This window comes from Penicillium roqueforti (genome assembly GCF_015533775.1).
Source record: "Penicillium roqueforti strain LCP96 04111 chromosome Unknown scaffold_04, whole genome shotgun sequence".
Taxonomy (NCBI): Eukaryota; Fungi; Ascomycota; class Eurotiomycetes; order Eurotiales; family Aspergillaceae; genus Penicillium; species Penicillium roqueforti.
The window spans coordinates 350,273-376,943 of record NW_024067568.1 but is presented as its reverse complement, the minus strand read 5'-3'; the positions used below and the strand labels follow the sequence as shown (position 1 = coordinate 376,943).

The 26,671-nt window shown below is 47.5% G+C and overlaps 10 protein-coding genes across 10 annotated transcripts; 5 read left to right on the top strand and 5 right to left on the bottom strand.

Annotated features, from left to right (window-relative positions):
- Positions 1-776: 776 nt before the first annotated feature.
- LCP9604111_2977 (putative AMP-binding domain protein) lies at positions 777-2,732 on the top strand (the record flags this gene model as incomplete). The annotated part of the gene is made up of 5 exons (XM_039070513.1): positions 777-914; positions 973-1,168; positions 1,225-1,671; positions 1,741-2,370; positions 2,425-2,732. The coding sequence occupies 5 exons, from the start codon at positions 777-779 to the stop codon at positions 2,730-2,732; spliced, it is 1,719 nt and encodes a 572-aa protein (XP_038930932.1).
- An 800-nt stretch (positions 2,733-3,532) lies between these two features.
- LCP9604111_2976 (putative ubiquitin ligase complex F-box protein GRR1) lies at positions 3,533-5,405 on the top strand (the record flags this gene model as incomplete). Its single annotated transcript, XM_039070512.1, has 3 exons — positions 3,533-4,264; positions 4,315-4,998; positions 5,058-5,405. The coding sequence occupies 3 exons, from the start codon at positions 3,533-3,535 to the stop codon at positions 5,403-5,405; spliced, it is 1,764 nt and encodes a 587-aa protein (XP_038930931.1).
- Positions 5,406-5,871: 466 nt separating this feature from the next.
- Positions 5,872-8,835, top strand: LCP9604111_2975 (M28 family metallopeptidase; the record flags this gene model as incomplete). The annotated part of the gene is made up of 1 exon (XM_039070511.1): positions 5,872-8,835. The coding sequence occupies one exon, from the start codon at positions 5,872-5,874 to the stop codon at positions 8,833-8,835; it is 2,964 nt and encodes a 987-aa protein (XP_038930930.1).
- A 974-nt stretch (positions 8,836-9,809) lies between these two features.
- LCP9604111_2974 (uncharacterized protein) lies at positions 9,810-10,907 on the bottom strand (the record flags this gene model as incomplete). Its single annotated transcript, XM_039070510.1, has 1 exon — positions 9,810-10,907. One exon carries the CDS (start codon positions 10,905-10,907, stop codon positions 9,810-9,812), a length of 1,098 nt encoding a protein of 365 aa, XP_038930929.1.
- A 2,690-nt stretch (positions 10,908-13,597) lies between these two features.
- On the bottom strand, positions 13,598-14,362 carry LCP9604111_2973 (SGNH/GDSL hydrolase family protein; the record flags this gene model as incomplete). Its single annotated transcript, XM_039070509.1, has 1 exon — positions 13,598-14,362. The coding sequence occupies one exon, from the start codon at positions 14,360-14,362 to the stop codon at positions 13,598-13,600; it is 765 nt and encodes a 254-aa protein (XP_038930928.1).
- Positions 14,363-14,638: 276 nt separating this feature from the next.
- On the bottom strand, positions 14,639-16,436 carry LCP9604111_2972 (uncharacterized protein; the record flags this gene model as incomplete). The annotated part of the gene is made up of 4 exons (XM_039070508.1): positions 14,639-14,832; positions 14,887-15,461; positions 15,550-15,749; positions 15,801-16,436. 4 exons carry the CDS (start codon positions 16,434-16,436, stop codon positions 14,639-14,641), a joined length of 1,605 nt encoding a protein of 534 aa, XP_038930927.1.
- Positions 16,437-17,162: 726 nt separating this feature from the next.
- LCP9604111_2971 (Zn(II)2Cys6 transcription factor) lies at positions 17,163-19,922 on the top strand (the record flags this gene model as incomplete). The annotated part of the gene is made up of 2 exons (XM_039070507.1): positions 17,163-17,188; positions 18,140-19,922. The coding sequence occupies 2 exons, from the start codon at positions 17,163-17,165 to the stop codon at positions 19,920-19,922; spliced, it is 1,809 nt and encodes a 602-aa protein (XP_038930926.1).
- Positions 19,923-20,164: 242 nt separating this feature from the next.
- LCP9604111_2970 (fumarylacetoacetate hydrolase family protein) lies at positions 20,165-21,337 on the bottom strand (the record flags this gene model as incomplete). Its single annotated transcript, XM_039070506.1, has 6 exons — positions 20,165-20,323; positions 20,376-20,537; positions 20,591-20,831; positions 20,878-21,094; positions 21,149-21,227; positions 21,281-21,337. The coding sequence occupies 6 exons, from the start codon at positions 21,335-21,337 to the stop codon at positions 20,165-20,167; spliced, it is 915 nt and encodes a 304-aa protein (XP_038930925.1).
- Positions 21,338-21,926: 589 nt separating this feature from the next.
- On the top strand, positions 21,927-23,790 carry LCP9604111_2969 (uncharacterized protein; the record flags this gene model as incomplete). The annotated part of the gene is made up of 8 exons (XM_039070504.1): positions 21,927-22,105; positions 22,157-22,181; positions 22,237-22,270; positions 22,320-22,524; positions 22,585-22,689; positions 22,754-23,320; positions 23,374-23,491; positions 23,557-23,790. The coding sequence occupies 8 exons, from the start codon at positions 21,927-21,929 to the stop codon at positions 23,788-23,790; spliced, it is 1,467 nt and encodes a 488-aa protein (XP_038930924.1).
- A 130-nt stretch (positions 23,791-23,920) lies between these two features.
- LCP9604111_2968 (fungal specific transcription factor domain-containing protein) lies at positions 23,921-25,757 on the bottom strand (the record flags this gene model as incomplete). The annotated part of the gene is made up of 2 exons (XM_039070503.1): positions 23,921-25,677; positions 25,730-25,757. The coding sequence occupies 2 exons, from the start codon at positions 25,755-25,757 to the stop codon at positions 23,921-23,923; spliced, it is 1,785 nt and encodes a 594-aa protein (XP_038930923.1).
- Between the last annotated feature and the right edge of the window lie 914 nt (positions 25,758-26,671).

Sequence of the window (26,671 nt, the reverse complement as noted above, 5' to 3'; positions counted from 1 at the left end):
ACGGTTTTCTTTCAGCGAATTCGAACGGCAAGCCGGCCGACCTTGTTCTGCAGCCCAGTTCCCTAACTCATGAATACCACTGTCTGTGACGGACATGACGGCTCGGGGACTGGGGTCTTCGAAGTTTTCAAAAGTCGAAAAAAACGGAGTCGATTGGGATTAAAGGTTCAAAATAGCTGGCCGTTGACTCGCGCCGTGGCGGTTTAATCCAAAGAAACAATTTTCAAGAGTTCAACATGATTCTTATGATCAAAAAATACTTTGACCTATCCTTTTTTTATATATATACTTCATAGCCTGTAACGTACCACTTTTTATACCATTCATAGTATAGCATGCACACCTCTTCCCTACGTGTATCCCCGCATGTCCTAAATATATCCATTATCTAACTGACCAGTGATACCTGAGTAAGATGAATTAACGTAATCCACCCAAAATTAAGGATGATTCCCTCCGGATCCGTACCGCCGGTCTTGTCACCACACAACCACAACCGACAGACCAATCCATAATATGTAATTCATTGAAGCCGAGGGTACAACGTAGATCAAACCATTTCCAAGCCGCTGATACCCGAATAACCCCGCGCATAGCCTAGGTTAGAGCGGTATCCCCGCATTTTCCCCAACTTGGGGAATTCCTGGGGTATTTCATTTCCCGACTCTACGATGTTCCCCGTATAATTCCAATCATTACCTCTTCATTCGTCGATATCACACATAGCTCTTCTGTTTAACAACCCCTTTTCCATAAATCTACACTCACGGTGTAGTATGTCTGGCTCAAAGTCTCGCCTGTCTGGCCTGCTTGGCCATTTCACAGGTTCAACGCCCCCGATTGAACACCGTGTGAATACCCACACGCTATCTCCGACTTTCTTTCTTCCTCGGGCTGCTGCCATTGAACCTAATGTAAGCACTTTTCAGATGGTACATAGGTAGTACTTCAATCTAACAAAGAGTTGCACAGGCTGAGGCGATCTACCATGTAACCGCCAACAATAAGATCCTTCGCAGGAGCTATGGCGAGGCTGCAGACCGAGCAAGGGGTATGGCATACTACCTCAAGAAACATGGATTCAAGAGAGTGGGGATACTGTGCCCGAATACTCCCGCATTCCTTGAGTCGATTTTCGGAATTGCCGCAGCCGGCGCTGTTAACATCGGTAAGCTAGTTGTTAGCTTTTGGGGAGAGAGATCAATCAAACTAACACATTTATAGCTGTCAACTATCGTCTGAAACAAGAAGACATTGCTTATATATTTGATCATGGTGATGCGGAAGTGATCATCGTGGACGAGGAATTTGTTCCACTTCTAGAGCATTATCGATCCCAATACCCTCACATCCATATTATCATCGATACCGACACCGATGTAACAGAGGGTGAGCTGACAGGTCCCTTCGATGAAGCTGTTTTGGAAGGCCTCAGGCACGATATCGATACAGGTTCTCATGGCTGGGAAGGACTCGAGAGTCAAGCTGCCGATGAAGATTCGACAATTGCGTTGGCGTATACTAGTGGGACTACAGCCCGTCCCAAGGGTGTTGAGTTCACTCATCGAGGCTGTTATCTGGGTACAATGGCAAACATCATTGAAACTGGTCTGAACTACCACGATGGACGTGCCCGTTATCTATGGACGCTACCCATGTTTCATGCTATGGGTTCGTGGATCATCTTCATTTGAGTAACGAAATGGATCTAAATAACTAACATTTTATTTATACATATAGGCTGGACGTTCCCATGGGCGGTGACGGCCGTTCGAGGAACCCATTATTGCCTACGCAAGATAGACTACCCTGAAATCTGGAGGTTGCTGAAAGAGGAGCGTATCACCCATTTCAATGCTGCACCGACTGTGAACACTTTGCTTTGCAACGCGAAAGAAGCAGAGAAACTGCCCGAGCCTGTCCACGTCACGGTGGCAGCAAGCCCACCTACACCTCTTCTCTTCGAACAAATGACCGACCTTAACTTACATCCGGTACATGTTTATGGAATGACGGAGACATACGGCCCAATCACCAAGGGCTACCATTTGCCAGAATGGAACGAGCTTGCTCTTAAGGAGAAATACCAGAAGATGGCCCGCCAAGGCCACGGCTTCATTACAAGCCTTCCAGGCCGGGTCATTAAGACCGAAGTGCCCGAAGGGACCATCATTGATGTTCGCAAGGATGGCAAGGAAATTGGCGAGATTGTTTTTGTTGGAAATATCTGTGCCCGAGGGTACTACAAGGACTCCGAGGCAACTCGGAAATTATTCGCAGGAGGTGTTTTGCACTCCGGAGACTTGGCTGTCTGGCATCCCGATGGTGCAATTCAGATCCTCGATCGTGCGAAGGATATCATCATTAGTGGTATGTGTGGCGAGCGGACAACTGCCATGAAACTAGATTGCTAACAATGCGTAGGCGGCGAAAACATCTCCTCCGTTGCACTTGAGTCTATGCTAGTCATGCATCCTGACATTTTGGAGGCTGGGGTTGTTTCTGTTCCTGACTCCCACTGGGGCGAACGACCTAAAGCCTTTGTTACAGTAAAGGAAGGCAAGCACATGAAAGGCTCAGAGTTGATTGAATGGGCTCGAAATAGTAGCGGAATCAGCAAGTTCATGATTCCTCGAGAAGTGGAAGTGGTCCCTGAACTACCTAAGACCAGTACTGGCAAAATCCGGAAGAACGTCTTGCGTGACTGGGTGAAGGGTGCGAGAGAAGCTTAGACGAAGATTACTACTGAGATGGATATATTTATAAGTAGATTATTAGATCACTTTGAATACATGTCGGAAAAGTTCTGAAAGAAAGTAGGGCTTCCTCTACATCCTAATGAGGTCAGATGTCCGGTATTCCCGCATTGAGTAAACCGATCGTAGATCAAGCACGGGGTCACATCAAGCGACCTTGAATACTTCTAATATTAACTGGTTCAATAAGCCATTCGAATCCTTATAAAGAGTCTACATGCAAGTTCCATAACCAAAAGGGCTGGCTATACTAACTTCAGACCCCATCTCCCATCTTATCGAGCGATAAGCAGTGCTTGGCACTGACTCCACAGCACTGTGAAACCCGGCCCCATTGCCTCATCCCCCCTCCATCGCCGCTTTTATCCCTTCACATTTACTTGCATTGATTTTCCTGGTTACGCATTTGCATCTTACCCAAGGGGTGCATGGGGCCATGATCTAGCTTGCCTCAACTTTATTCTGAACGATCTGCACTTGTCCACCTCCCCTTGCCATCCAAATACGCGCCGCGAAACCACGCTTACATCCCTCGTGCACCCACCTTACTGCAGATATTTCCCGAAAATTACATTCATCTACCAGTCTTCAGACAAAACAAAGTCTTAGGACCGTTGACTGAACAAAGACTGGCTGCATCTGTGGACCGGACTTGCCAGTTCCAGTCTCACATGCACTGTCCATGCAAAGTTCCCTGAGTTATGAGATTTCAACCTTACCGACACCCAAAAAACATATTGAAGCGAACCTCAAAAAGCGAATCTACGCCGACTAAGATGCATCGACTACGAGAAGACGGTCGGTGCTCGAGTGCAGCCCCTTCCGAAACGTCTGGATCGACGTCACCCGAACGTGTCGCCGATGATGACACCGATTTCTTCATGGCCCAGGCCAACGACTCGCAATCCTCCATCGGTGTCGCCAATTTCCGCGATTCTCGTTTGTCAAGTGAAACATCCCAGCCACTGCCGCCGATCGGTCGCCTCCCACCCGAGATTCTGATCGCGATTTTCTCGAAATTGGTTGCGCCCTTAGATATGCTCAATTCCATGCTGGTGTGTCGCGGATGGGCTGCAAACTCTGTAGGGATACTGTGGCACCGACCGACTTGTAACACCTGGAGCAATGTGAGAAGCGTAACTACGTCGTTGGGAAAACCGGACAGTCTTTTCAACTACGCAGACCTTATCAAGAGACTGAATCTGTCTGCTCTGTCCGATGATGTTAGCGATGGAACTATCGTCTCTTTCAATCAGTGCAAGCGCATTGAGCGGCTGACGTTGACAAGCTGCAAGAACTTGACGGATAAGGGTGTGTCGGACTTGGTGGAAGGGAACCGACATTTGCAGGCGCTGGATGTTTCAGAATTGCGACACCTTACAGACCACACGCTCGCCACGGTTTCCAGAGACTGTCCCCGTCTGCAAGGCCTGAACATCACGGGATGTTCAAAAGTCACCGACGACGCTTTGCTTGTTGTATCGCAAAAGTGTCGTCAAATCAAAAGGGTATGATTATATGTGGGATCTTGTTGGACTGCAAACGCTAATTGTAATAGTTGAAACTCAACGGGGTTTCTAATGTATCAGATCGGGCAATTCAGTCCTTTGCCGAGAACTGCCCGTCTATACTGGAAATTGACTTGCATGATTGCAAACTTGTCACTAGCTTATCAGTGACCCCGTTGCTCACAACACTCCGGTATCTCCGAGAACTGCGGCTTGCACAATGCACCGAAATCGACGACAGTGCGTTCATGTCGCTACCTCCGCAAATGACCTTTGACAGTCTTCGCATCCTCGATCTCACCGCTTGCGAGAATGTCAGGGATGACTCGGTTGAGCGGATCGTGCGTGCAGCTCCTCGTTTGCGGAATCTCGTACTGGCCAAATGCCGATTTATCACAGATCGATCTGTGATGGCTATCTGCAGGCTAGGAAAGAACCTTCACTATGTGCACCTGGGCCACTGTTCAAACATCTCCGACTCGGCCGTGATAAACCTGGTCAAGTCTTGCAACCGCATTCGATACATCGACCTGGCCTGCTGTAACCTCCTCACAGACCTTAGTGTGCAGCAATTGGCAACCTTGCCGAAGCTCCGAAGAATCGGGCTCGTCAAATGTCAGGCTATCACTGATCAGAGTATTTTAGCGTTGGCACGGCCCAAGATGGGCCATCATCCTTCTGTCAGTAGTTTAGAGCGTGTTCATCTAAGTTATTGCGTTCAGTTGAGAATGAAGGTAAGTCTTGATCGAAGGTCCTGATGTACACGATATGCAATACTGACATTACGGCTTAGGGTATTCACGCTTTGCTGAATAGCTGCCCACGCCTGACCCATTTGAGTTTGACCGGCGTCCAAGAGTTCTTGCGAGAAAACCTCACTGCATTCTGCCGAGAAGCCCCCCCAGAGTTCACGCAACAACAACGGGACGTCTTCTGTGTGTTCAGCGGTGATGGTGTCAATCGACTCCGGGATTACCTGAACCAAAGTGAACCACAATATCAAGAAGAAGCCGAAGCCACGATGTACGATGACGACGAAGAACTGGATGAAGATGAAGGCCAAATGACTGGGCTGATGAACGCAACCGTTATCAACGACGGAGATGATGATTATATCGACGTTGGGACTTTGAATACTTGATACGATACCCCTTTCTTTGCAGTCGAAAATAAGCCCAGGCCCTAGGCTCTCGCATTTCATTTCTTCCTTTTATTCAATTCCCTGTCTTCTTTCATCCATGATCTTTAGCTAGATCAAACAGGCAGACATATCTCTACCCATATGAGTAAAGATCACCTTATCCTTCATTCTGTGTTATTGCGGGAAATGCATTAGTACGCTAGCGGTTACGGACTTGGGTTATTTTTTCGTCAATGTGTAATCGCATAGAATTTAGCCAAATCTCTTTCTTTCACTCATTTCCCAGATCAATGACTGCAGTTGTTGTTAGTAGCACGACTTGTGCAGCCGATCTGCACATGTACATAAACGGATGTATGAGCTAGTTATGTAAAGTAATGACGGTACCACCCCCGCATTTGCCTTAAATTCGACTCCAACTTCAACCTCCACCACCCATTCATTCTTAGCTTGAACAGCACAGGGTATGGCTACCCAGAAGGCCAGAAATCCTCTGGCATTTACGCCGTGGCCAGTAACAATCATCACCACGGTCGTATACCTCGCCTTGATTATCCCATTGCTGGTGATCCACCACATTGTCCCGCCCGCGCCCCAAACAAGCCCCAACGGCCTTAACCTCACAGAGGCATGGCAAGATCTCCAAAGCCTGACAACAGGCTTTCACCCCTACAATTCGCACCAGAATGACGTGGTCCGCTCGTGGTTGCTCGAACGCATCGACGCGATCAAGCAGTCCGCCGCATCCACCGAGGAATACCGCGACGCGAAGGAAGAGAAGCCCGATGTTTTTGTTTTCGACGATCTGGTATCTAACCTGACTTTCATCGATAAAAGCGTCGGTGTTTACTTTGAAGGCACCAATATCTTGGTCTACATTCGCGGCTCGGAAGATAGTAAGCAGAATTGGTGGGAGACTCCCGGACGAGTGCCCGTTGGCAAGGGAGGAGTACTTGTCAACGCGCACTACGATAGCGTTTCGACCGGGTACGGAGCGACAGACGATGGAGTTGGTGTCGTAACGTGCCTGCAGCTGGTGAAATACTTCCTGACGCCGGGCCATGCGCCGCGCCGCGGGTTGGTGGTTCTTTTCAACAATGGCGAGGAGGACTATCTGAACGGCGCACGCGCGTACAGTCAGCATCCGATGGCGCTATTTGCACACACATTCCTGAACCTGGAAGGTGCGGGTGCTGGAGGGCGTGCTACATTATTCCGCAGCTCGGATACGGAGGTCACCCAGGCGTATGCGAAATCACAGCACCCATTCGGCTCAGTGTTGAGTGCCAACGGGTTCGAAAAGGGTTTGATTGGCAGCCAGACGGATTACATCGTCCTGGAAGGTATCTTGGGCCTGCGCGGTTTGGATGTCGCTTTCTTTGAACCAAGAGCTCGTTATCATACCGATCAGGATGATGCTCGACACACTAATATCGACTCGCTTTGGCACATGCTCTCTACTGCTGTTGCTACGACGGAGGAGCTTTTGTCTGACGCTACTGATCGATTCGACGGACATCTCCGCGACGATGGAAATGTGCCTAGCGGCTCAGGTACCCGGGCTGTTTGGTTCGATCTGTTTGGGAGTGCTTTTGCCATCTTCCGTCTGCACACACTCTTTGCGTTGTCTGTCACACTGCTGATTGTGGCGCCGTTGACATTACTTATCACCAGTATCATTCTTTCGAGGGCTGATAAGATGTATCTCTTCCGCTCATCGGTGTATTCCGAGATCAACGACGACAATATCCCGTTGCGTGGTCTGCGTGGTTTCTTCCGGTTCCCGTTTTTGCTCTTAATTCCTACAGCGGTGACTGTCGGCTTGGCTTATATGGTTACAAAAGTCAACCCTTTTATTGCCCATAGCAGCTCATACGCCGTATGGAGTATGATGATCTCAGCTTGGATATTCTTAGCTTGGTTTGTATCTCGCATCGCAGACTTTGCACGCCCATCAGCTTTTCATCGAGTCTATACCTGGACTTGGATGTTTGTTCTTACCTGGTCTCTCATGGTAGTTGGCACCGTTTATGAACACGAGGAAGGGCTCGCTGGTGGCTATTTCATGTTCTTTTACTTTGCCGGTACCTTCTTGGCTACATGGATCTCCTATTTGGAGTTGTTCTCTCTGCCAACCAAGTCAGAATACGCTGCTAGATTATTTGAATCACGACGGCCTAGTACTCAGGGAAGCCGGCTTGCTACGTCAGGCGATGAGGACCAGGACGATGATACTGAAGAGGACTTGACTGAATCAACATCGCTCTTGCATGGCCGGCACCGCCCCACCTTTGCCAACTACGTCCGCGTTGGGGTAGACCGCGGATCTCATGAACAGGACGAAGAGGATGAAGAGAAAGATCCAAACGTGTATGAGGACGAGCAGGGGTGGAGTGGCGTGTTGCCGCGATGGACGTGGCTGTTACAGCTGCTTATCACAGCTCCCGTGATTCTCATGCTGATCGTGCCGCTGGCTCTTCTGATTACCAGCGCCCTCAGCCAAACTGGTCAGGATGGTAACCCCCAGCTGATTGTTTATCTCTTTATTTCCAGTCTTACCGTACTTTTATTTGCACCTATTCTGCCATTTATCCACCGTTACACATACCACCTGCCTATCTTCTTACTCTTTGTTTTCATCGGAACCTTGATCTACAACCTTGTCGCCTTCCCGTTCGCAGACTCCAATCGCCTGAAACTGTTCTTCCTGCAGGAGGTCGACCTCGACAATGGGATGTCTACTGCTTCGCTGACTGGCATGCCTCCATTTGTCAAGGAAGTTACCTACGGGCTCCCCAGCGCAGCAGGCCAAAATGAGGCCTGTGATTGGATTTTCCGAGGCAGCAACCGAGTTCAGCGATGCTCCTGGAATGCACCAATACCACATGTTGTCCCCAGTCCTGAATCTCTATCGCTTCCAAACGAGGGTGCCGACTCTCTACTCGAGGCTTCCGAGCTGTCGCCGGACTGGATTTCCTTCAACATTTCCCACCCTCAATCGGACAGTTCATCTGTTCGCTTTGAAGTATCAGGCCAAAACACGCGTAACTGCCGTATCAACATGGACGGCAATTATATCACAGACTTTAGTGTGGTTGGCTCCTCCGCTCCAGACCAACGCTTCATAAATCCGTCCCCAGATGGTCTGAGCCGGATCCAACTGTGGAGTCGTACATGGGACAACAAGTGGACTGTTGATGTCGATTTCTCAAAGCATGAGTCGTCCGAGGCCGATGGCAATTCCTCCATCACGGGCCGCATTACATGTCTATGGAGCGACAATAACCGAATCGGCCTCATCCCCGCTCTCGACGAGGTAAGACAGTTCAGTCCGGCGTGGGTGGCTGTGACCAAGTTCTCTGATGGGTTGATTGAGGGGTCTCGAGCATTCGAGATTAAGCGTTCGAGCCTCGGGACTTTGAGGTCTTGAGTCTGGTGGTAGGAGAAACCTGGCCTCTAGCTCCTTTTTCTATGTACGATTTATGAGCTGTTTCGTTTCCATCCATCTTTTGAATTGTGTTGTGCGTGTATCATTGTATCGACGGGCATTTGTTGATTTATATTGCGGTTGAGACATATAACATACCTTTGACTAGATTCTCCAAGTGCATGTGCTTGCTTAGGCGGTCTCTGACTTTGATAGTCTAATCCATTTGATTTATGATGATATTAGGGAAGGGCATAGGATCTCTGGAGTCAAGAAGCGTTCACTTAAGAATATCCAACCTTGGAACATCGGCAATTTAAAACTCAAGCTATAACCATCCGAACCCTGGAACTATCCAAAGTAAGCTTATCGGGGCTAAAGTTCTTTCTATCCATGGAAATCCAACCCGGAGAGTTTTAGACCATAATATTTAGTAGGCTCCAAATTGAAGATATCATTAGGAATCTGTATGCAGCTATATGAAACTGTTAACATATACATACTCGGAAAGCCTGCCATATTGGCCTATAGCGCGCCCCAATTCAAAATATTGTTTGCACGAATACCCAGAGTAATACGGAAGCCACGACCGAAGAGCGATATAAATTCACACAGAACCGAAGGTGGTCTGTATATTCGAAAGAGAGAATGAGTGTGCAATCGACATAACTACAGGGAATCGTTTATATACAAATAAAGATGAATACACATCTACACTCTCTGAGTTGCGTATTTATGGATTCTCCATTAAGGAAGTTACTGGCTCTGTGGCACAGCAACGCTGGGTGAATCCTGGAGCTGGGCGCGAGGCCTGATATTTGGATCAGGGAAGTTTGAGTTTCCTCGGAGATGTCGAGGGTGAGACCAGTTTGAAGACTGATCCATGTGTGATGTTCACGGAGAATGAAGATCGTATCTCATGAACCGCGATTCATAAAAAAAGAAGGCGGAGGATATTGCCGTGACAGGATTTATTCTCATCCCGGTTTCTCGAGAAGTCCGCGACGACTTTGGTGACGCGGATAATGGCAGAGAGAATTGGTAAAGTCGATCGGGAGGTGATCCACATGATAAGCGCGGGCTTCATTGCTCCATGAGCCGGAATTGGTTCGTATGCGTTCGGCCGGTAAATGTTCGAACAAGGCGATAGAAATGTCATCAGCTTCCATCCGGGAAGGCCTGCGTTGAACGACACCAGGGACGGCACGGGTCACATCGGAGGTTACACGGCTTGCGTCGACAAAATCGGGGAGTTCGCTTGGCGCAGAGAACGATTCGGGTTTCCAGACGTGATTGTGTACCAAGTGAATGAGTTTACCAAGGACGGCAAATTCAAGCTTTAGCTTGATGCTGTATATGGCTCCTTTGAGCATGGTTTCCATGATGTAGAAGTCCAAGTACTCGGCGACGAGCAGGCCCAAGTCCAAAATGATGATGATGAAGTTGATGACCAGTAGTTGGTACTGAATCTTGCGCTTGGTACGGTCCGGGTCTAGGCGTAGCATGCGTACCGTTTCCCAGATATATAGCCCTGAAATGATGAATTCCTGCAGGCAAAAGCCTGTCATTTGGATCTTTTCCATTATATTGTAGCCTTTCGTCCACGAGCCCAGGGTGGCGTCGCTAGCCATGTTGGTACCGTAGGTGAGGACCGTAGTGGGAAGATGGAGGATGATTGCGTTGATCACGATCATGGTCAACACGCGACGCAGGACTCGCTGGTTTGATAGGACTAAGTGTAGGCGCGAGTACAGGACAACAGACTGGCCGGTGACCATGGACCACCATCCAATTGTGAGCAAAGTGACAGGGAGCCATGGAAGATGCTCGGTGATTTTGAAAAATTTGAGCATGAAGCCCAGCGAGTAAGGAAGTAGACCAGCGGAGGAGGAAATAAATAAACTCCAAAAGTAGAGTCCTCGATATTCTGCGAAGGTGACAAAGAGGAGGATCATTAGCTCGAAGGCATTGTACCAAGTGATACCAGCAAGAGTTGCGATGGCGATCTGCATGCCTAGGGAGGTGCCCTGGTAGTGACCGCTGATGCCATCCCCGGCGGCGGTGAAATCGCCCATGGCGTTGAGTCAGTATTAGGAGAATAGCATGACGTGTGTCGTAGGTGTAAGTGGATGCGGGTGAGGTGGGATATAGGAGAATCTAAGGGGGGGGGAACTTGGGGGAGACCCAGCCCTGAAAAAGAAATGAAAGAAATAAAGAAAAAATACTAAAAAAGGACAAAGAAGCAAAGGAAATGAAGCTGGGGCCGTATATTGCATGCGGGGACGATCGGGGTACCCCGGACTTGTGCAGACTCCCCGTAAGGATAGAAGTAACGTATGATATGAATTCATAATAGAAAGTATGTGGGTGTATGTATGCTGTATGTGGTAATAGTAGTGAGAGATCAAAAAAACAAAAGGATTCGCTTCCCAGCCCGCGACTTCATGATTGGAGCTCTCTTTTTCTCTCGCCAAATCTCTCCAGATCTCATGAGCAGCCATATTGTGTGACCTGTCAAGTCGTGGCCTCCAGGTTCCACCATCTGACGAACTTATTTCAACGTCTCAACGTCTCACCTTAAACCTCCCAGATGAGGTTCAGGGGCAAGATATTGAAAGTATCTCGGTAAAAAGCCACGGCTAAATGGTAAGCAACCCGCTTGCCGAACATTTCTAGCCTCATAGCCAGGATCATAGCCCGCTTCATTGCGCCACGGAGAAAAACTTGTTTACTAGCGGCATAGGTGCCTTTTTCCATCCGGTGAATTAGAGGGCCTTGCGTCCTTGCATCCTTTGTTCCAGGTCGCATATGACAGCGCGGACCTCGTATTTGAACTTGAAAAAGACAGGCCAGAACATACCGCTGCAACGTGGAGAGAATATCACCTCCCTGATTTGGCCAAGCGTTGTCCTCGAAGCGAGGCTGATGTCATCGGGAACTGGCGCGTGATCTGCTTACTAACATAGCCCTAGCCCCGATCATTTGTATGAAAGACAAGGGCCCCTGTTACGAACATGACGAATCAGAATTGATTTCTCTTCATTCATAATACTTCGTCCAATGATGCTCTTCGCTAGCACAAGCAACTTGGTTTTCTGATTACCGATGGGCAGTCTCTCTACCCGCGCCAGGAAGTTCTCGTAATTCGTAATGGCATCATTGACAGCGTTAAAGATCTGAACCCCAACGGCAACCCGAGATCGGGATCATCGATATATGCTCAGCCATGCAGCGCTCAGGATTTTCAACGTATGATCGGAACATAGCCTGTCTTTACTCTTCCGGGGCCACAATGAGGCCAATGCGCAGGATATAGATGTCGCGACTCGATTCCACATCGGCGCGCGAAGCCACTCGCAATGTTCTCACCGCACACCTTCGAGATGGCGTATGTGTCTATTGGTTTTTGCGTCGGCGGTTTCTTCGACTGGGAAAGAGAATAATTTACGTCTCACACTGCATAACTCACGCTGTAGACAGTAATAGAGCTAGCGATGATGATCTTTTTATGCCAAGGCGCCAAGCGCGTTCAATTATGTTGTACCTTGCCGAGGTGCTGCTGCTGCAAAAGGCTTCTTCGTCTGGAATGATTATGTTGCGAGAATATCCGGCCATGTGAAGTGGCCCGCGGAATAGCTCTGTTAAGTAAGAAGGAGATCCCAGTCTATTGTATACCTGTCCAGTGTTTGTCAGGTCTACACGCAAGGTGTACACGCTCCTCCAGCTCGGCGGGGAGAGGAACGGTGTCGAGGTTCCGGATATCACGGCCTTGTTGGAGGGGTGGTCTACCAAAATACCAATTGATAAGTGGCAGTCAATACACTCTAATTTGTAACAAAACTCGCGGATGCATTTGAAGAGACTGTTTCGCTTCTGCCGTGGACCCGGAAGATGACTTCCCGAGGTTTTCGGACCGACAGAGATACTTCCGGATGTAATTCAAGTAGGACTTGAGTGACCGACAATAAAGACGTTGTATATTAAAAATACTGTGTATTATGTCTTTCTTTCTTCTGGCTAATTCTTCTGGCTAAAACGCGCAGCATAATGTAGGCCATATTGACAAAAGAAACCATCAAATTCACGTTATACATGACTCAAGACAGCAAGGGCAACGCTCGCATTGACCGCTTGGATTTGTTAGCACTACTGGTTGCTTACTCGACTAGGTCGCCCGTCATTCAAGGCAAATCTCGTCCTATTGGTTATGTGTTTGTCTGCTATACGGGCGACAAGTGCCGCGTATGCATGGCCTTGACCGACAGTCGACAAATATGCGCATCGTATGTTTGCACTGCCTGATTACAACCGAAAATTCGATGCTACAAGCGTATCAGTCGTGCAAGCGTCCTTGTTCTTCTCTAGGGATCTTTATAAGGGTTAAAGTGAGTAGCAAGGGCCAATGTTGATTGTCTATAAGAAGGCTTGAGTTACCAGAGGGCTGGGAAGAAGCTCTCGGCGTTCCCGTCTCACCCCAAATGCGGGGTTACGCCAGATCACACGTAAGACCCTTGCAGGATTCTGATTGGTAGCTTTCACCTGGTTAGGAGCCCCAATACACTTACCGGGTCATGATTATGGAGATGTGAAAGCTGATGCTATTTGTCATTTGTGTGACGAAAAAAGCAAGATTTGACGTGGTCTTAACGAAGAAATAGTATTATGTATTATGTGGTAAAGGACGATCCGAGCATGATATAATCGGGTGATCACGATGATGGTGCTAGCTCAAACCTGCTCTCATCTGCTTGATTAACGAGTACATTCACAACAATGCTTTGGATAATGTGCTCTTGCGAATAGTCTCAGCTAGTATATCCGCTACGGCCTTCATCCCATCAAGATTCGGATGGAGAAGCGGCCCCGATGCAAACCCTCCAACCCAGGGTTCTTTGCTACCAAGTGCATGTTCCTGACTGAGTTGGTGAATTGGGACTGTCTCACACCAATCGGTTCGACCTTCCACAGCGACAGAATATGCATGTTGTAGAACAGACGCAACACCGCGGTAATGCTGAATTCTCTCCTGGGTCAGCGGGATATCCCGACCAGCTTGAGTGCCAGGCCCCAAGACAGCAAGATATTCAACAAGGAAAATTCGAGCCCTCGGGGCCCGTTTGTGTATCTCATCAACGACCCCCGCTAGTCGTTCTGCCAATTCGCTGGGCGATAGTGACGCGGAAGATTGGAGCTCAGCATCGCAAGCATCGGCGATCATGCCGCCAATGTAATTTATGTCGTTTCCTCCAGCGGTCACGGTGACGATATTGGCGTCTTCGGGGAGGTCGGAGATTTGCGGTGGGAAGGTCATGTTGAACGGAGTAGACTGTGGATCGACTGTTATGTTGAGCAACGTTGCACCAGAAACGCTTAGATCAGTGAGATCAGCGTTCAAGTGCTGCGCCAGAAGATGGGGGTAATTCTGTCCTGATCGCAACGCTGCACGTGGTTCGATTTGTGGGGGAATGTCAGGACCAGCAGCAAAGGAGCTACCTAGACTTGCAAGTTTGAGTTTCTTTGGGGGTTCCATAGTCAAATATGTCAGGAAATAGAGGGTCAGAGTATTACTTCAACGTTGACTTGAAGTTGGGAGAGTAGTTTTGGCAGAAACCAAGAGAGCGGGAATAAACCTTGGTTGGACCAATATTAGTCAGCCGAAAGCTACGGGGCCGGGGCCGGGTGCCCACCTTAGGGCGCAGGGCCTAGCCCGGGCCCTGGTCTTCAGGGGTCTGGGCCATCTTTAAAAGATACACATAGATTTCGAATTCAGATTTATGTTGGAGCTTCTTACTCCAAATCTCTTACTTTACAAGTCTGATGAGCGAAACTCATCGTCCATTGTTGGCGGCCCAACATACTTCTCGTAGCCCCAAACCCAGTACCATCCAGAAGCAATTAGTATAAATGCAACAAACACCACCGGTGCATAGTTGACCGTATCGGCAGCGACGGGGATTGAAGAAGGCATGCAAAATAGCGGAATGGCAAGAAGACTCCATGCTAGAATATGCATTAGCGATAGCGATAAATCGTGCCCACATCGTGCATGCTTACCCAATGTCACAATATTGCAAACCAGCCCGAGTGTGCCAAGATCGAATTGGCCATTCTTTATGTGTCTTCGACCTCCAGCAAGAGACACAACGATTGGGCAAGCATAGCTGACAGTCAAGGTAATAACTCCGACGCCTGTGAATGCATTAAATGCAGTAGTTGACCCGAAGTAGATAAAGCCAAGCAATATCTGAATAACCATGCCAAGCATCATAGCATTGAAAGGTACGCCGTCTCTGTTTACCTGCTTCCACCATCTGGAGCCTGGTATACCTCCATCGCGAGCAAACGCCCAGGTGCTTCGGGAGACGGTCGTAGTACAGCCAATGACACAGAACATCGAGAGCAATATCAATGGTAGGAGAAGCAGGAATGATCCAACTGAACTTCCAACAGCGGACTTGATAATACTCGGAACTGGTTGACCGGATTCGAGAGCTGCTAAAACCTTTGTGTCGGGGAGCACGAAAACCAATGGAATAAGGAAGAGGAACCCGGCGAGGGTATTTAGAATGACCGTTCCAACCATTGCTTTTGGGACTTGTGTTGATGGTTGCTGAACTTCTTCACACATACTTTTGACGCGTCAGATATAGGGGTTTCATAGTAGAAATGAGATGGGAGATAGTCATCTGGGGTGGGAAAACAAAACATGTTACATACCAAATCACCATACCAGTGGAAGAAGTGCTATAAGCTGCCTGTAAAAGTCCGACGCAGAAAGACCAGCCTGCTGGCCAGCCAGATATCGGCTCAAAACTAGTAAAAACATATTTGGCGTCATGTCTACCCTCTTTCGCAACCACAAGAACACATATCACAATAGCCAACACTCCTATAAATGTCACGAATATTGCGAATGTCTAGCTTCTGTATTAGCAAGCGATGTTGGAAGGGTTATGGTTTAGACATACGTCAAGGTAAGGCAGCCATGCATTTCCATATGTCGATATTGCGTTAGCGAGAAATGTGACTGCGATAAATATAAGAAAAACTTGGTACGTTTCCGCTTCGAAGATTCCTACTCCTGGAGAGGATTCGAAAACGTTGATACATGAAATGAGGAATAGAGTACTCCCAAGGTTGACTGCAAGCGTGATGGTGATATTTCCAACAACATATGACCATCCGCAAATCCACGAGGCGATTCTTCGATATGACGGTGGAGATATCATAAAAGTCTGGTAGTAGACCCCTCCGGCAGTTGGATAGACTGAGGTGATTTCGCCAAGTGAAGCAGCCACACATAGCGTAATCAAAGAAACGGCAAGCCATCCCCAGATTATGTTGACAGGGCCTCCCCCAACAAGAGGGTAGGTGAAAGTCGTAGCCAGTCCGTATGGAATTGCTGCGAGCACAAAGGACATGAAGGCCACCTGAAGCGTGGAGCGGTTTCGAATGAGTTCAGGCTCATAGCCCAGGGCTTCTAGTACCCCATTTGCTGACGATTGTTTGCCTTCTTCGATGTTAGGGTATTCCGCAGGTGCATAGGCCTCGGAGCCTTTGCTCTTTGAAGAACGACGCTGGTTGGCAGTAGCATCGTCTGCCATGATCGAGGTTTAACAAAAGCGGGATGAGGAATGAAAGAGTGAATAATCCTCTAGGATGAAAAGATATAACAAGGGTAAGTTTCAAATAGTCAAATCTTGGGTATAGTTGGATAAAACCTACAGAGGAATTTTCGGACGCAATAAGCATTAGGAATTCGGGCTGTTTATCTCCTATTCTGGTGAGGGGAGGTGCAGATATTCATAAAACTGACCATATTTACGAGTGAGGAGGAAATTCACTCAATCTGTTATTCCATATCTCCCCGGAGCAAGTTCCCAAACACGGTATCCACCGAGTGGAGAAATGGATTTATGCCGAGATAACGTTTAACTGGGGATTCTATCTGGGCACCTATGCAATTACATATGACGTGAAGATAAGACGAGCAGTGAGATTGGACCGACAATAGGTCTCAGCTGAAACATCGATGATCCTCTCCTGTTTACCCACCAACACTAGTACGAGATAGGTTAGAGTATTGACGCTTATGCACGGCGGCTACGCTAATCCGAATATGGACTCCATGTGGATCACGAGGTCCTGATGATCCGGAATCCCCTCTCGAGCCCTATAGGACTGGAATTGTGAGAGATATATGGGTAGCGATGGGTATTGATTGGCTGGAAGCGTAGATAGGTGACTTTAATCAATGGGCAGCTCGGCAGTTGGTATTGATAAAATATATTGCCAGATATCCGAACCGGGAGGCCATGATCATAACATCAATGATCTTAACGGCTAGAGATATCCGGTAAACTTCCCCTCACAATACGGAGAAAGCTAAGATGAGAGAACATGGACTACTCCGCATAGATGATGTCATGATACGGTGCGGAGAGAAACCAACTGAAAAACAAGTTGCCATTGACGGAGAGTTGGAATATGGATTCTGTTTTTTTCCATCAAGAGTAGTCAAAGGCTTCTTCCCAAGCATTGTGTCAGAATATGCCGTGTTTTTTGAAATCTCTATCATATCAACTCCAGCATATGCATATGCACATACACATACCCCTTATATGCAAGTTGTGTCTTAAAGCACTTGTACTTGATGTCATTGAAGTGAAAGCTACATATATGACCTGTGGCATACATCTCTCCGGGCCAACTCAGGGGCTGATGACCCGAAGGTCAAGATATTCCCCGAATGAGAAATTCCTTGCTGCAAATGCTTGACACGCTGATCAACACGTATGCTATATAGAGGAGGCGCTAGTTCGCATTAAGGGAAGGAAACCGCGTGTTGCTGATCCTTTTTTAGAGTAGAGCAAAAGGAAGGTGCGGGGAAATAGTTATCACTTAGACAACCTCAACAATTCAGCTTCAATCAAATCGGGAGGAATATCAGCAGAGATGAGGCGTTGCTTATCGGCAGGTGATCGGATCTCGGTTCATGCACCGGTCTTCAAATCCTTTGATCGGCTTCTCATCCGATGCCCCGATATCTCAGCCTGATGTTTCCCCCTCTCTCAGCGAAGAACATTCCCAATAACTTTGCTTTGCGTAGAATGGAAAATACAGAGAAATCAACTCCGCAGAAGAAAAGGCAGAATCCCAACCGGTGCCGACCAAAGTCAAAAGGGGGCTGCCAAAGGTGCAAGCAACGGCGAGTAAGTCGAGGTGAAAGATTTTCTTACCAACACAATTTATCCTTCACCTACGAAGGCCTCTTGAAATTTCATATAGTAATACTTATCTAGCGCAGATGTGACGAGGCAAAGCCAAGTTGTCAGGAATGTACCAAGCGAGGACACACATGCCCCGGTTACCAAAAGCAGAGCTTGCAGTGGCGATATGTTTTCAAAGGCAGCGAAGAGCCAAAACAGCCAGCTGCACAGATTGAATCTCCCGAAACGGTTGCGACCGAACTTTTCGAAGTGAACAATCCAACACAGGATGAAAGAGACAATCTTCAAAATGGAACCCCGAGTATATGGGATACGACCTGCTCAAACCTCTTTGATCAGCTGCCGGATTTTGATGAGCCAACAGATGCCTGGTTCTACACTGAGCTGCGATCTAATGATACGGGCTTAACGAATCCTGATGCCGAACTAGATGGGTTGTCGGTTTTGCGTCAACGACTGGTCAACACATCCGTCCCCTCTTTTCTCATCCAACTACCAGTAATGTTGGTGCAATATTACTTTCATACAGTCTGTAATCAATGGTCATCTTTCGACTGTCCCCTCAATCCTTTTCGAACTATTGTGAGTCGGCTTTGGAGTCGAAATGCGGCGATTTACTTCGCCATCCAGAGCATGTCAGCTGCCTCGTTGGCCAACGATTTTCCCAACATGCGACCAATTGGAATACAGACACAACAGCAAGCAATTGCGTGTCTGAATACTAGTGCTCAAAAAAGTTCAGTTCAGGCAAAGGATGATGAGTACTTCCTCGCACTGCTCATGATTGGATCCACCACTGGGTGGCACGATGCTTCTGATTTGGGGCTGCCATATCTGAGAGCGGCCCAAGACCATCTTATGCGACAAGAACGCCAGTGCAAGAATGCAAATTCTGCCCTCGCAAAACAACATCCACTTTTCAAACAGTGTCTCCTTTGGTGGAACTTACTAGCTGCCTTTGTGGCAGAGGAGTCGCCTATTGTAGACGTGGAAAGCTCTATAGAAAACAGCGACACAGATCTTTCAGTCTATCTTGTCGATGGGCAGATCCTACCACACCCGTGGACAGGGTCTTTCAGATACGCATTGAGCCTCTTTTATCGGACTGCGAGAGTAATTCGAGCCGCAAGAACCTCCCACCGCCGAAGACCAGAGGCCTTGGATCCCACCTTGATTGACTTGAGCTCCATGGCCGAGGAACTCGATCTCAGACAGAAAGCCGAACATCTTGAGGACAAAATTCTCTTCACGGGCTTCTCGTTCTATTGTGGGCCTGTCGATATCGGTGATACGAACACGCCCCCGTCTCATTTTCTTACGTTAGCCGAGGCATATCGCTGTACGGCACTATTACAAATTTACCATGTTTTCCCGGACATCCTTGAAGAACGACTACGAAGTAATCAAACCACAGATGGGGAAAGTCCTATCCCGGCCCTCTTTTTGTTGTTGTTTCCAATAGCTACCGAATGGTCGTCGTGTTCGGTGGAAGACACACGACACACCCTGGCATTGCACATTGTATCCCTTTTGGGGCAGCTTCCTTCAACATCTGGAACGAAGGTTCTGCAGCCCGTAGTTTTAGCTTGCATCTCTAGCGATCTTGTTTTCTCGTCTGGGTCTGTTCTGGGCGCCACAGGAAATTCAATTACCAGTCTGAATACGCTGGACGTTGAAATTGCCCAGGCCAGACGAAAGGTTAAAATGCGGTTGTCTGAACTTATTTTAATCTTACCAAAGCTGCCAATGCAACGGATTGTTAACGTTGTGCACGAGACTTGGGACCGTGCGGACTCTGGTGTAGAAGAGTTCTGGTTGGATATTATGATGGATTTGAATTTGGAAACAATTATGGGATAGGCACAGCGTTGGTCTAGGATCCTGCTCCCCAGGAAATGTCTTTATCTATTTATCGACACCTTCAGCTTGAATCACTTGGTGAAATATGCCTTCATGAATTGCTACAATTTTGTAGATGAGCCTAATATAATGCTGCCTTTCTTTATAAAATATAAGAAACCATGCCCAATTCAAAGTACGTAACACGACGACTTCATTCCTGCAATCACCTTCGGATCAAAAACATATGATTGATGCAATGCTCAATCTCTCACAATCGGGCATATTTGAGTGCCTAACCCATGACTTATGCTTATTCGCAGCTCATCTCCAGGCTGGAGGAATTGTGGTGGGCTCTGTGAGATACCAATGCCACACGGCGTTCCGGTGATGATGACGGTCCCGGGTAGTAATGTGTGGCCCTAATACTTGAGTTAGTTATATCTGCGTAAAAGAGATGATGTCATTATGTACCTGAGAAACATAGGACACAATTTCTGGCACGTTGAAGATCATGTCATCGGCGGATTCATTCTGCATGATCTTTCCATTGAGACGGGTCTTCAAGTTCAAGACTGCAGGATTCGGGATTTGTTCTGTAGATACGATACATGGACCGAGTGGGCAAAACCCATCCTGCTAGAGGTTAGTTGTGAAGTTCATCTTGGACATTGACTATATCGACATACCATCCCCTTTGCATAAGACCACTGTGATGTCTTCTCTTGATGCTTGCGGGCTGTCACATCATTGGCGACTGCATAACCCAGAATATAGTCGACTGCTTCGGAGACCGAAACATTTTTGCATTTTCTGCCGATGACTATCGCCAACTCAACTTCATAGTCCGCTTCATCGTAATCCACGTTGGAAGGAAGTACAATCGGTTCGCATGCAGATGCAATGCAAGTGCTGGCCTTCAGAAACACCCTGAACGGTATCAGCAAGTGTTAGAGGCAAGGGCAGATATACTAACGTTGGCGTGTTTGGAAGAGTCAGCTTCATCTCGGCTGCGTGCTCCTTGTAGTTTAAGCCGATGCACCGAACAGCCCCAGCTTCAATTTGCGAGACCGGGGATAGCAGTTCATCAATGGTTTTGATTTCACCCGTGAACAAAGCATCATAATCGAATGCTGAGTTACCAGCCACGACTTTGACTGGTACTTCGGCATTCTTTTCTATAGCCTGACCCACTATGAGTCTGTCAGTAGGGGTTGAGCTTTCATGAACTTGAGAGTATGCCATACCATCAATATCCGGATTCACCGGCTCCCCACCATATATTTTACCATCTTCAGCTCTGAAGCGAACCCATCGCTTCCAAACCTATAGCACATTAGATCACTCCAACATAGTAATGGTCTTGGCAAAGCACTTACTGGATGTTTTGCTGGGGTTTCTGTGAACTCGGTTCCGTTCATGTTCGAAATTCCCATTTCGAGAGATAGGCAATATAAAATATTTCTGAATGGCAAAAAGTGCGAGTGTGCTTTGTCTCCTTATCAATGGGCAGTCTCCCCATACCTCGCGTCGGGAAATTGATCGGGAAATTGGAAGATAAGATAAATTAGAGTTCACAATTGCCGACGCCAAGACGATAAAACGCGGGGAAATCCCTGTCGGTAAAAGATAGCGATTAGCTAATATACCCCTGGGCAAGATTGTAAGCCATGTGGGAAATCATTGAAACGTCGGAGGCAGTTAAAAAGTGATAATTCAGGAAAGGTGAGATATACCTAGGTATATGCGCGATTATGGTAAAGTTTTAAGGTTAAAGTGCCCCGATGGGACGAACTAATGCACGAAAAGCCTTGGTCCAGCCCTGGAGCTTATCTCTCGCCATGACACCAAACTTAATTGGTCATGGCCACCTAAAATGTTCGGGAAATTCTTCGTCTTACTTTCGTCGAGTGCTTGAATAAACCGAAGGATTTCCCGATCATTGATAACGCTTGTGACAACTTCCATATATAAGAACCGATGGGGATGGATTCTGTATACGGTCAATCTACATACTCATTCAAGATGAACAAGGAGATGGATATCAAACAAGCTGATCTATCCTCGGATCACGATGTGCAGATGGGCAACTTCGTAGTTGACCCTATCCGAGAGAGAAAGCTGCTATGGAAGCTTGATCTCTGCATTTGTCCTTTGGTGATGCTCATTTTCTTGGTTGCATATCTTGATCGAAGCAACTTGGGGTAAGTTCTTCCTCTATGCAGCGAGGGTTCCTATCGCTAACTCCTGGCTAGAAATGCAGCTGTTGCTGGCATGCCGGTAAGGTCGAGTCCACGTTTTGTGAAGCAGTGGGTTACTGACTTAGCTCTTACAGGAAGATCTTGGTTTAGTTGGAAATGAACTAGGAAGTGAGATTACCCTCGTCCAATATTCCAAGCTATAGCTAACAATACCCAGATGCCGTGTCTTTGTTCTACGCGACCTACGTCTTCTTTGAGATCCCGTTCTCTATGCTCCTCAAGAAATTACGCCCAAACAGACTCATTTCTGCATTGATCCTTGGCTTCAGTGCATCCATATTGTCTGCTGGATTTATCAAGAATGTCGCCGGGCTTTATATCACCAGACTTTTCCTCGGTGTCTTTGAGAGTGGTCTATTCCCGTGAGACTATCGATTGCCTTGATAAAAATCTGTTTTGGATGGAAGCTAATTACTGTGCAGTTGCTTGACCGTCCTGTTGACTACCTTTTACAAGCGCGAGGAACAAGCACAGAGAATTTCATATCTGTTTGTGTCTGCTGCTCTGAGTGGAGGCTTTGGTGGATTGTATGCGCAACTCTCCCTATTCTGCCAAACAAATCCGAACAACAATGGCTAACATGAACATTAGACTCGCCTTTGGACTGATTCGCCTAGATGGTGCGTGCGGCCTTGAAGGTTGGAGGTGGCTTTTCATTGTGGAGGGCATCATGAGCGCGGTCATTAGCATTGCCACGTTCTTCCTCCTTCCAAATAACTACGAAACTGCCTACTTTTTGAACGAAGAAGAGAAAGAGCTGATGCGCATGCGCATGCAACAGTCAGCACGGTATGCTGATACTGAAGAGTTTGATTTCAAGGAAGTGTGGAAGACACTCAAAGACCCCAAGAGCTGGCTCACCTCGTTCAACCAAATTTGTGTCAATATCTGCTCCTTCGGGTTCAGTACCTTTTTGCCTACTATCATCCGAGGGTTTGGGTTTGATTCGGTCAAGACCCAACTGCTCACTGTTCCTGTGTATATCTGGGCCTCCGCGTTTTACCTGGTCATTGCAAATCTCTCCGACCGAGTGCGCATGCGAGCTATCTTCATGGTCCCCCTGTGTCTAGTGACGGCTATTGGCTATGCCATGCTGCTGGGAGTGGATGTCCATAAACGAGGTGTGCTCTATTTTGCGACATATGTGTGTGTTACTGGGTATGTATTTTCCGTTGGAGTATCTGTCGAGTAATTACTAACCTTTCTTCTAGAATCTATGCTGTGGTTGGACTTGGGGTCAGTTGGAATGCCAACAGCCATTCCGGCTACTACAAGCGTGCCATGGGAGTAGGCCTACAGCAGACTATCGGAAATTGCGCCGGTTTGATTGTGAGTGGAATATCATATTGGCGTGCTCGTTTTGTGGCATTGACCTGAAGCTAACATAACTCAAGGCTGGTCAAATTTACAAGTCATCGATAAATGGACGATATGTGGTTGGTCATTCTGTTTCCCTTGCTGCTATCTGTCTTGCTTTCTGTGGCAATGCTAGTATGTGGGCTTTGCTCCGATATCACAATAAGAAGCGAGACCAACTGTCACCGGAGGAGAGGGAGCGCATTGTCAGCTCGGGGTCATACGAAAAGAAAGGCGGGGATTTCCATCCCGATTTCCGCTATATCCTGTGAATGTGTTTTATACTACCGAATATTGAGATCAAGTCATATAATTTCCGAGATGCTACATCCGTCATAAAAACCGAGAATATATATCGACAAATGCTTGTACAACAAAAATGACCCCAAGAAATTCCATATGCTAGGTGTGATATGCAATTTCGGAGATCATTTGCTCCCAAGTTTCAAGATCAGCAGCCTGTGGAAATGCAAAGTTCTGATCTTCCCATACTGCAGGCCACATCATATCAGGCGAAGAACCAGGTGGTTGATCGGCCGAGGTACCCGCTGCAATGGACTCAATGTTCATGGGCGTCGACATCATTGGATTCCTTTCGCGCTCCTGAGCCATAAAGTCTGGCATTACTTCAGGTGGACTCATTGAGGCTTGATCACCTGGCTGGTCGGTAGCTTGGGCAAGTCCAGTGGTACGGATTATACACAACTCTACCACTTTGACCTCCGCAAGACCAAACTCGTTTAGCCAAACATCCTTCCGTAACCTTTCGCAATATTCCTCAAGATCGTTCAAGATTGCCGCAGTTTGAGGAGCAATGGGTCGCCGCACAGCGATAATGCCCAGGATGAAGGCACTGTTGAACATATTGTGGGTGCCTAGTGTCCATCTCATATTTTCTGATGTTCCATAGTTCAAAGACTGCAATCGGATCTTCAGATCGGAAGATGCCGAGGAGATGCATGCCTCGTGACTAAGGCTGAAGCGATTGGTCATGGACTCGCGCAGAAGATAAGGTCTGTGCAGAGTGATTCTGGCAAAGTGGAAAGCAGAGTGCAGGTAGAGGCGATGCCAAGGTAGAAATGTATGTGACTCATCCAGTGAAAGCTCGGGGTCTTCCACGGCAAAGTAGGACGGGAGTTGCTCTTTCCATGCAACAAGCTTGTTGTCCATCTCAATCACCGTATCGTAAGATGCAGAATATAAACCAAAGCATCGGTCTTGGATTTCACCGGCGATTTTACCTAAGCCACTGCCGAGGAGTGTCACTGTGCTCATCGTAGGATAGCTCAATGGACGAGGGGTAGCAAGAGAGGACTCTTCATCAGACATCCCATCCAGCCATATATTATCAGGGGCTTTGATGAGACACATATGATCCGAGATCGCGTATGGTCTGCCGAGAGCGAGGGCAATAGTCTTGTCAAGCAAGTACAGATTGCTCCAAAGACGTCTTCTAGTTTCAGTGGCTTTTCTCGATAGCCCCCATTTTTCTCCATCTATATGCATGCCTTGTGCTTGGGCCATGCGCATGGCAAAGCTGATGGTGAGCCAGCTCTCTGCGACTTGTCTGGTGTATAACAGATATCGCGTAACCATCAACCCTGCCCTGACAAGATCTAAGCTCTCGCCGTGAAAGGAGGGTGAGATAACGATCGCTCTCCTGGCAGCCCAGTAGAAACGAAGAGAGGCTTCTTCGCATTCTTTCCGCTTTTCGGGCGAAGAAGTAGTAGGGTTGTCCAAGAGCACGCTAAAAGCGAGAATAATAAACAAAAGAGCGAGCCAGCGAAGATCTACTCCAGCAATTTCGTCGAATCCAAATTTTTGGCCCCAGAACTCTGCAAATTGAGATCTGAAGGTTTCGGGGTGAACTGTGTCGATAACCCAGTTGATCTCAATCAGGAATTTCTCGATTAGTCGATCCACGGTTACTTTATTCCGCGGTAATAGACCAAGTAAATCCCACACTTGTGAAAAGGGCCCAGAGTCATTCCGAAACGATTGCAAAGAATCCTTGCTAGACAGCAAACTCATCGGGGGCAGATCGGGGGCTGACTCCTGAATCATGCGGGCTGCCACCTGGTGGCCAAAGTATGAATTACCGAAGAAGCTAGGTGCTCCCCGGGCAATATACAACTGCCCCAGTTCTGTGCCCTGGGTATCTGCTATATGGTTAGCCATGATCTACGTTTTTGAGGCGGGGATATCCGGTACCTGCAGTGCTCACTCTTTCTGGTGGCATCGCATGGCACTTTTCCTTCTCTGGCCATTGACATAGTTGAGGAACCCCGCGTTGAATACAACGAGAGCAAGGCAGTTCTCTGTTACATTTTTGCTTCCTGGCGTGACATTGGGAACAGGAAGTTGTTTTTCTCCCCCTTTTTACTCTAGGGTGAGAGTCAAGTGCCACATTGTTTCTCTTTCTTCCATCGGGGCTCATTATTATTTCATGATGCCACCCTAAGCAGCGAGTAGTCAGGAGTTGAATTGAAGAGACGTCGGGAGTGACTCGAGGCTGAAGGTCTTGGCATTGGCCTACAGAGTTGCTCGCTACCAGACTTTATTTCCTCGTTGTATTTATTTCCTGCAACAAGAATCAGAACTATAATTTGTCTCTTGAATAATATTTACTGGAGGTTTTACTCCTGGACATGTGTCTTGGGTGTATCCCTAGGAATGCTACGGAGTACATTGTGGGCATCTTTAAGAAAACAATATGTGGATTCCTTGAGAAAGGAGAGCTAGCAAAGATACTAATATCGTGGCAAACTAGCAAGCCCACCAAGGACACCGGATTTCACCGGATAGCATTGCACCGGATAGGATTCAGGGTATCCATATTAAATTAACTAGTGGACTACCTTAATGCCTAGTCTTCTTCCTAAACATCCTTTTAATCTCCGGAGAGTTAACGCGGATAAAGACTAGTCTGTTTTCAATAAGGGGGAAAGAATTGATAAGGGCAAAGTGGTGAAACTGTAACATGGGTGTATATAATGTTCACGGGGGATTAGTATCAATGAATTCTACATACTACCACTCCGTACTACGCCTACTGTCTGTGTGATTTACTAAACGAAGTATATGGAAAGGGATGACAGGTACACTTTCCGGGAATAGCCTCAAATCCACCGTATTTAGCAACCACTCTAATCA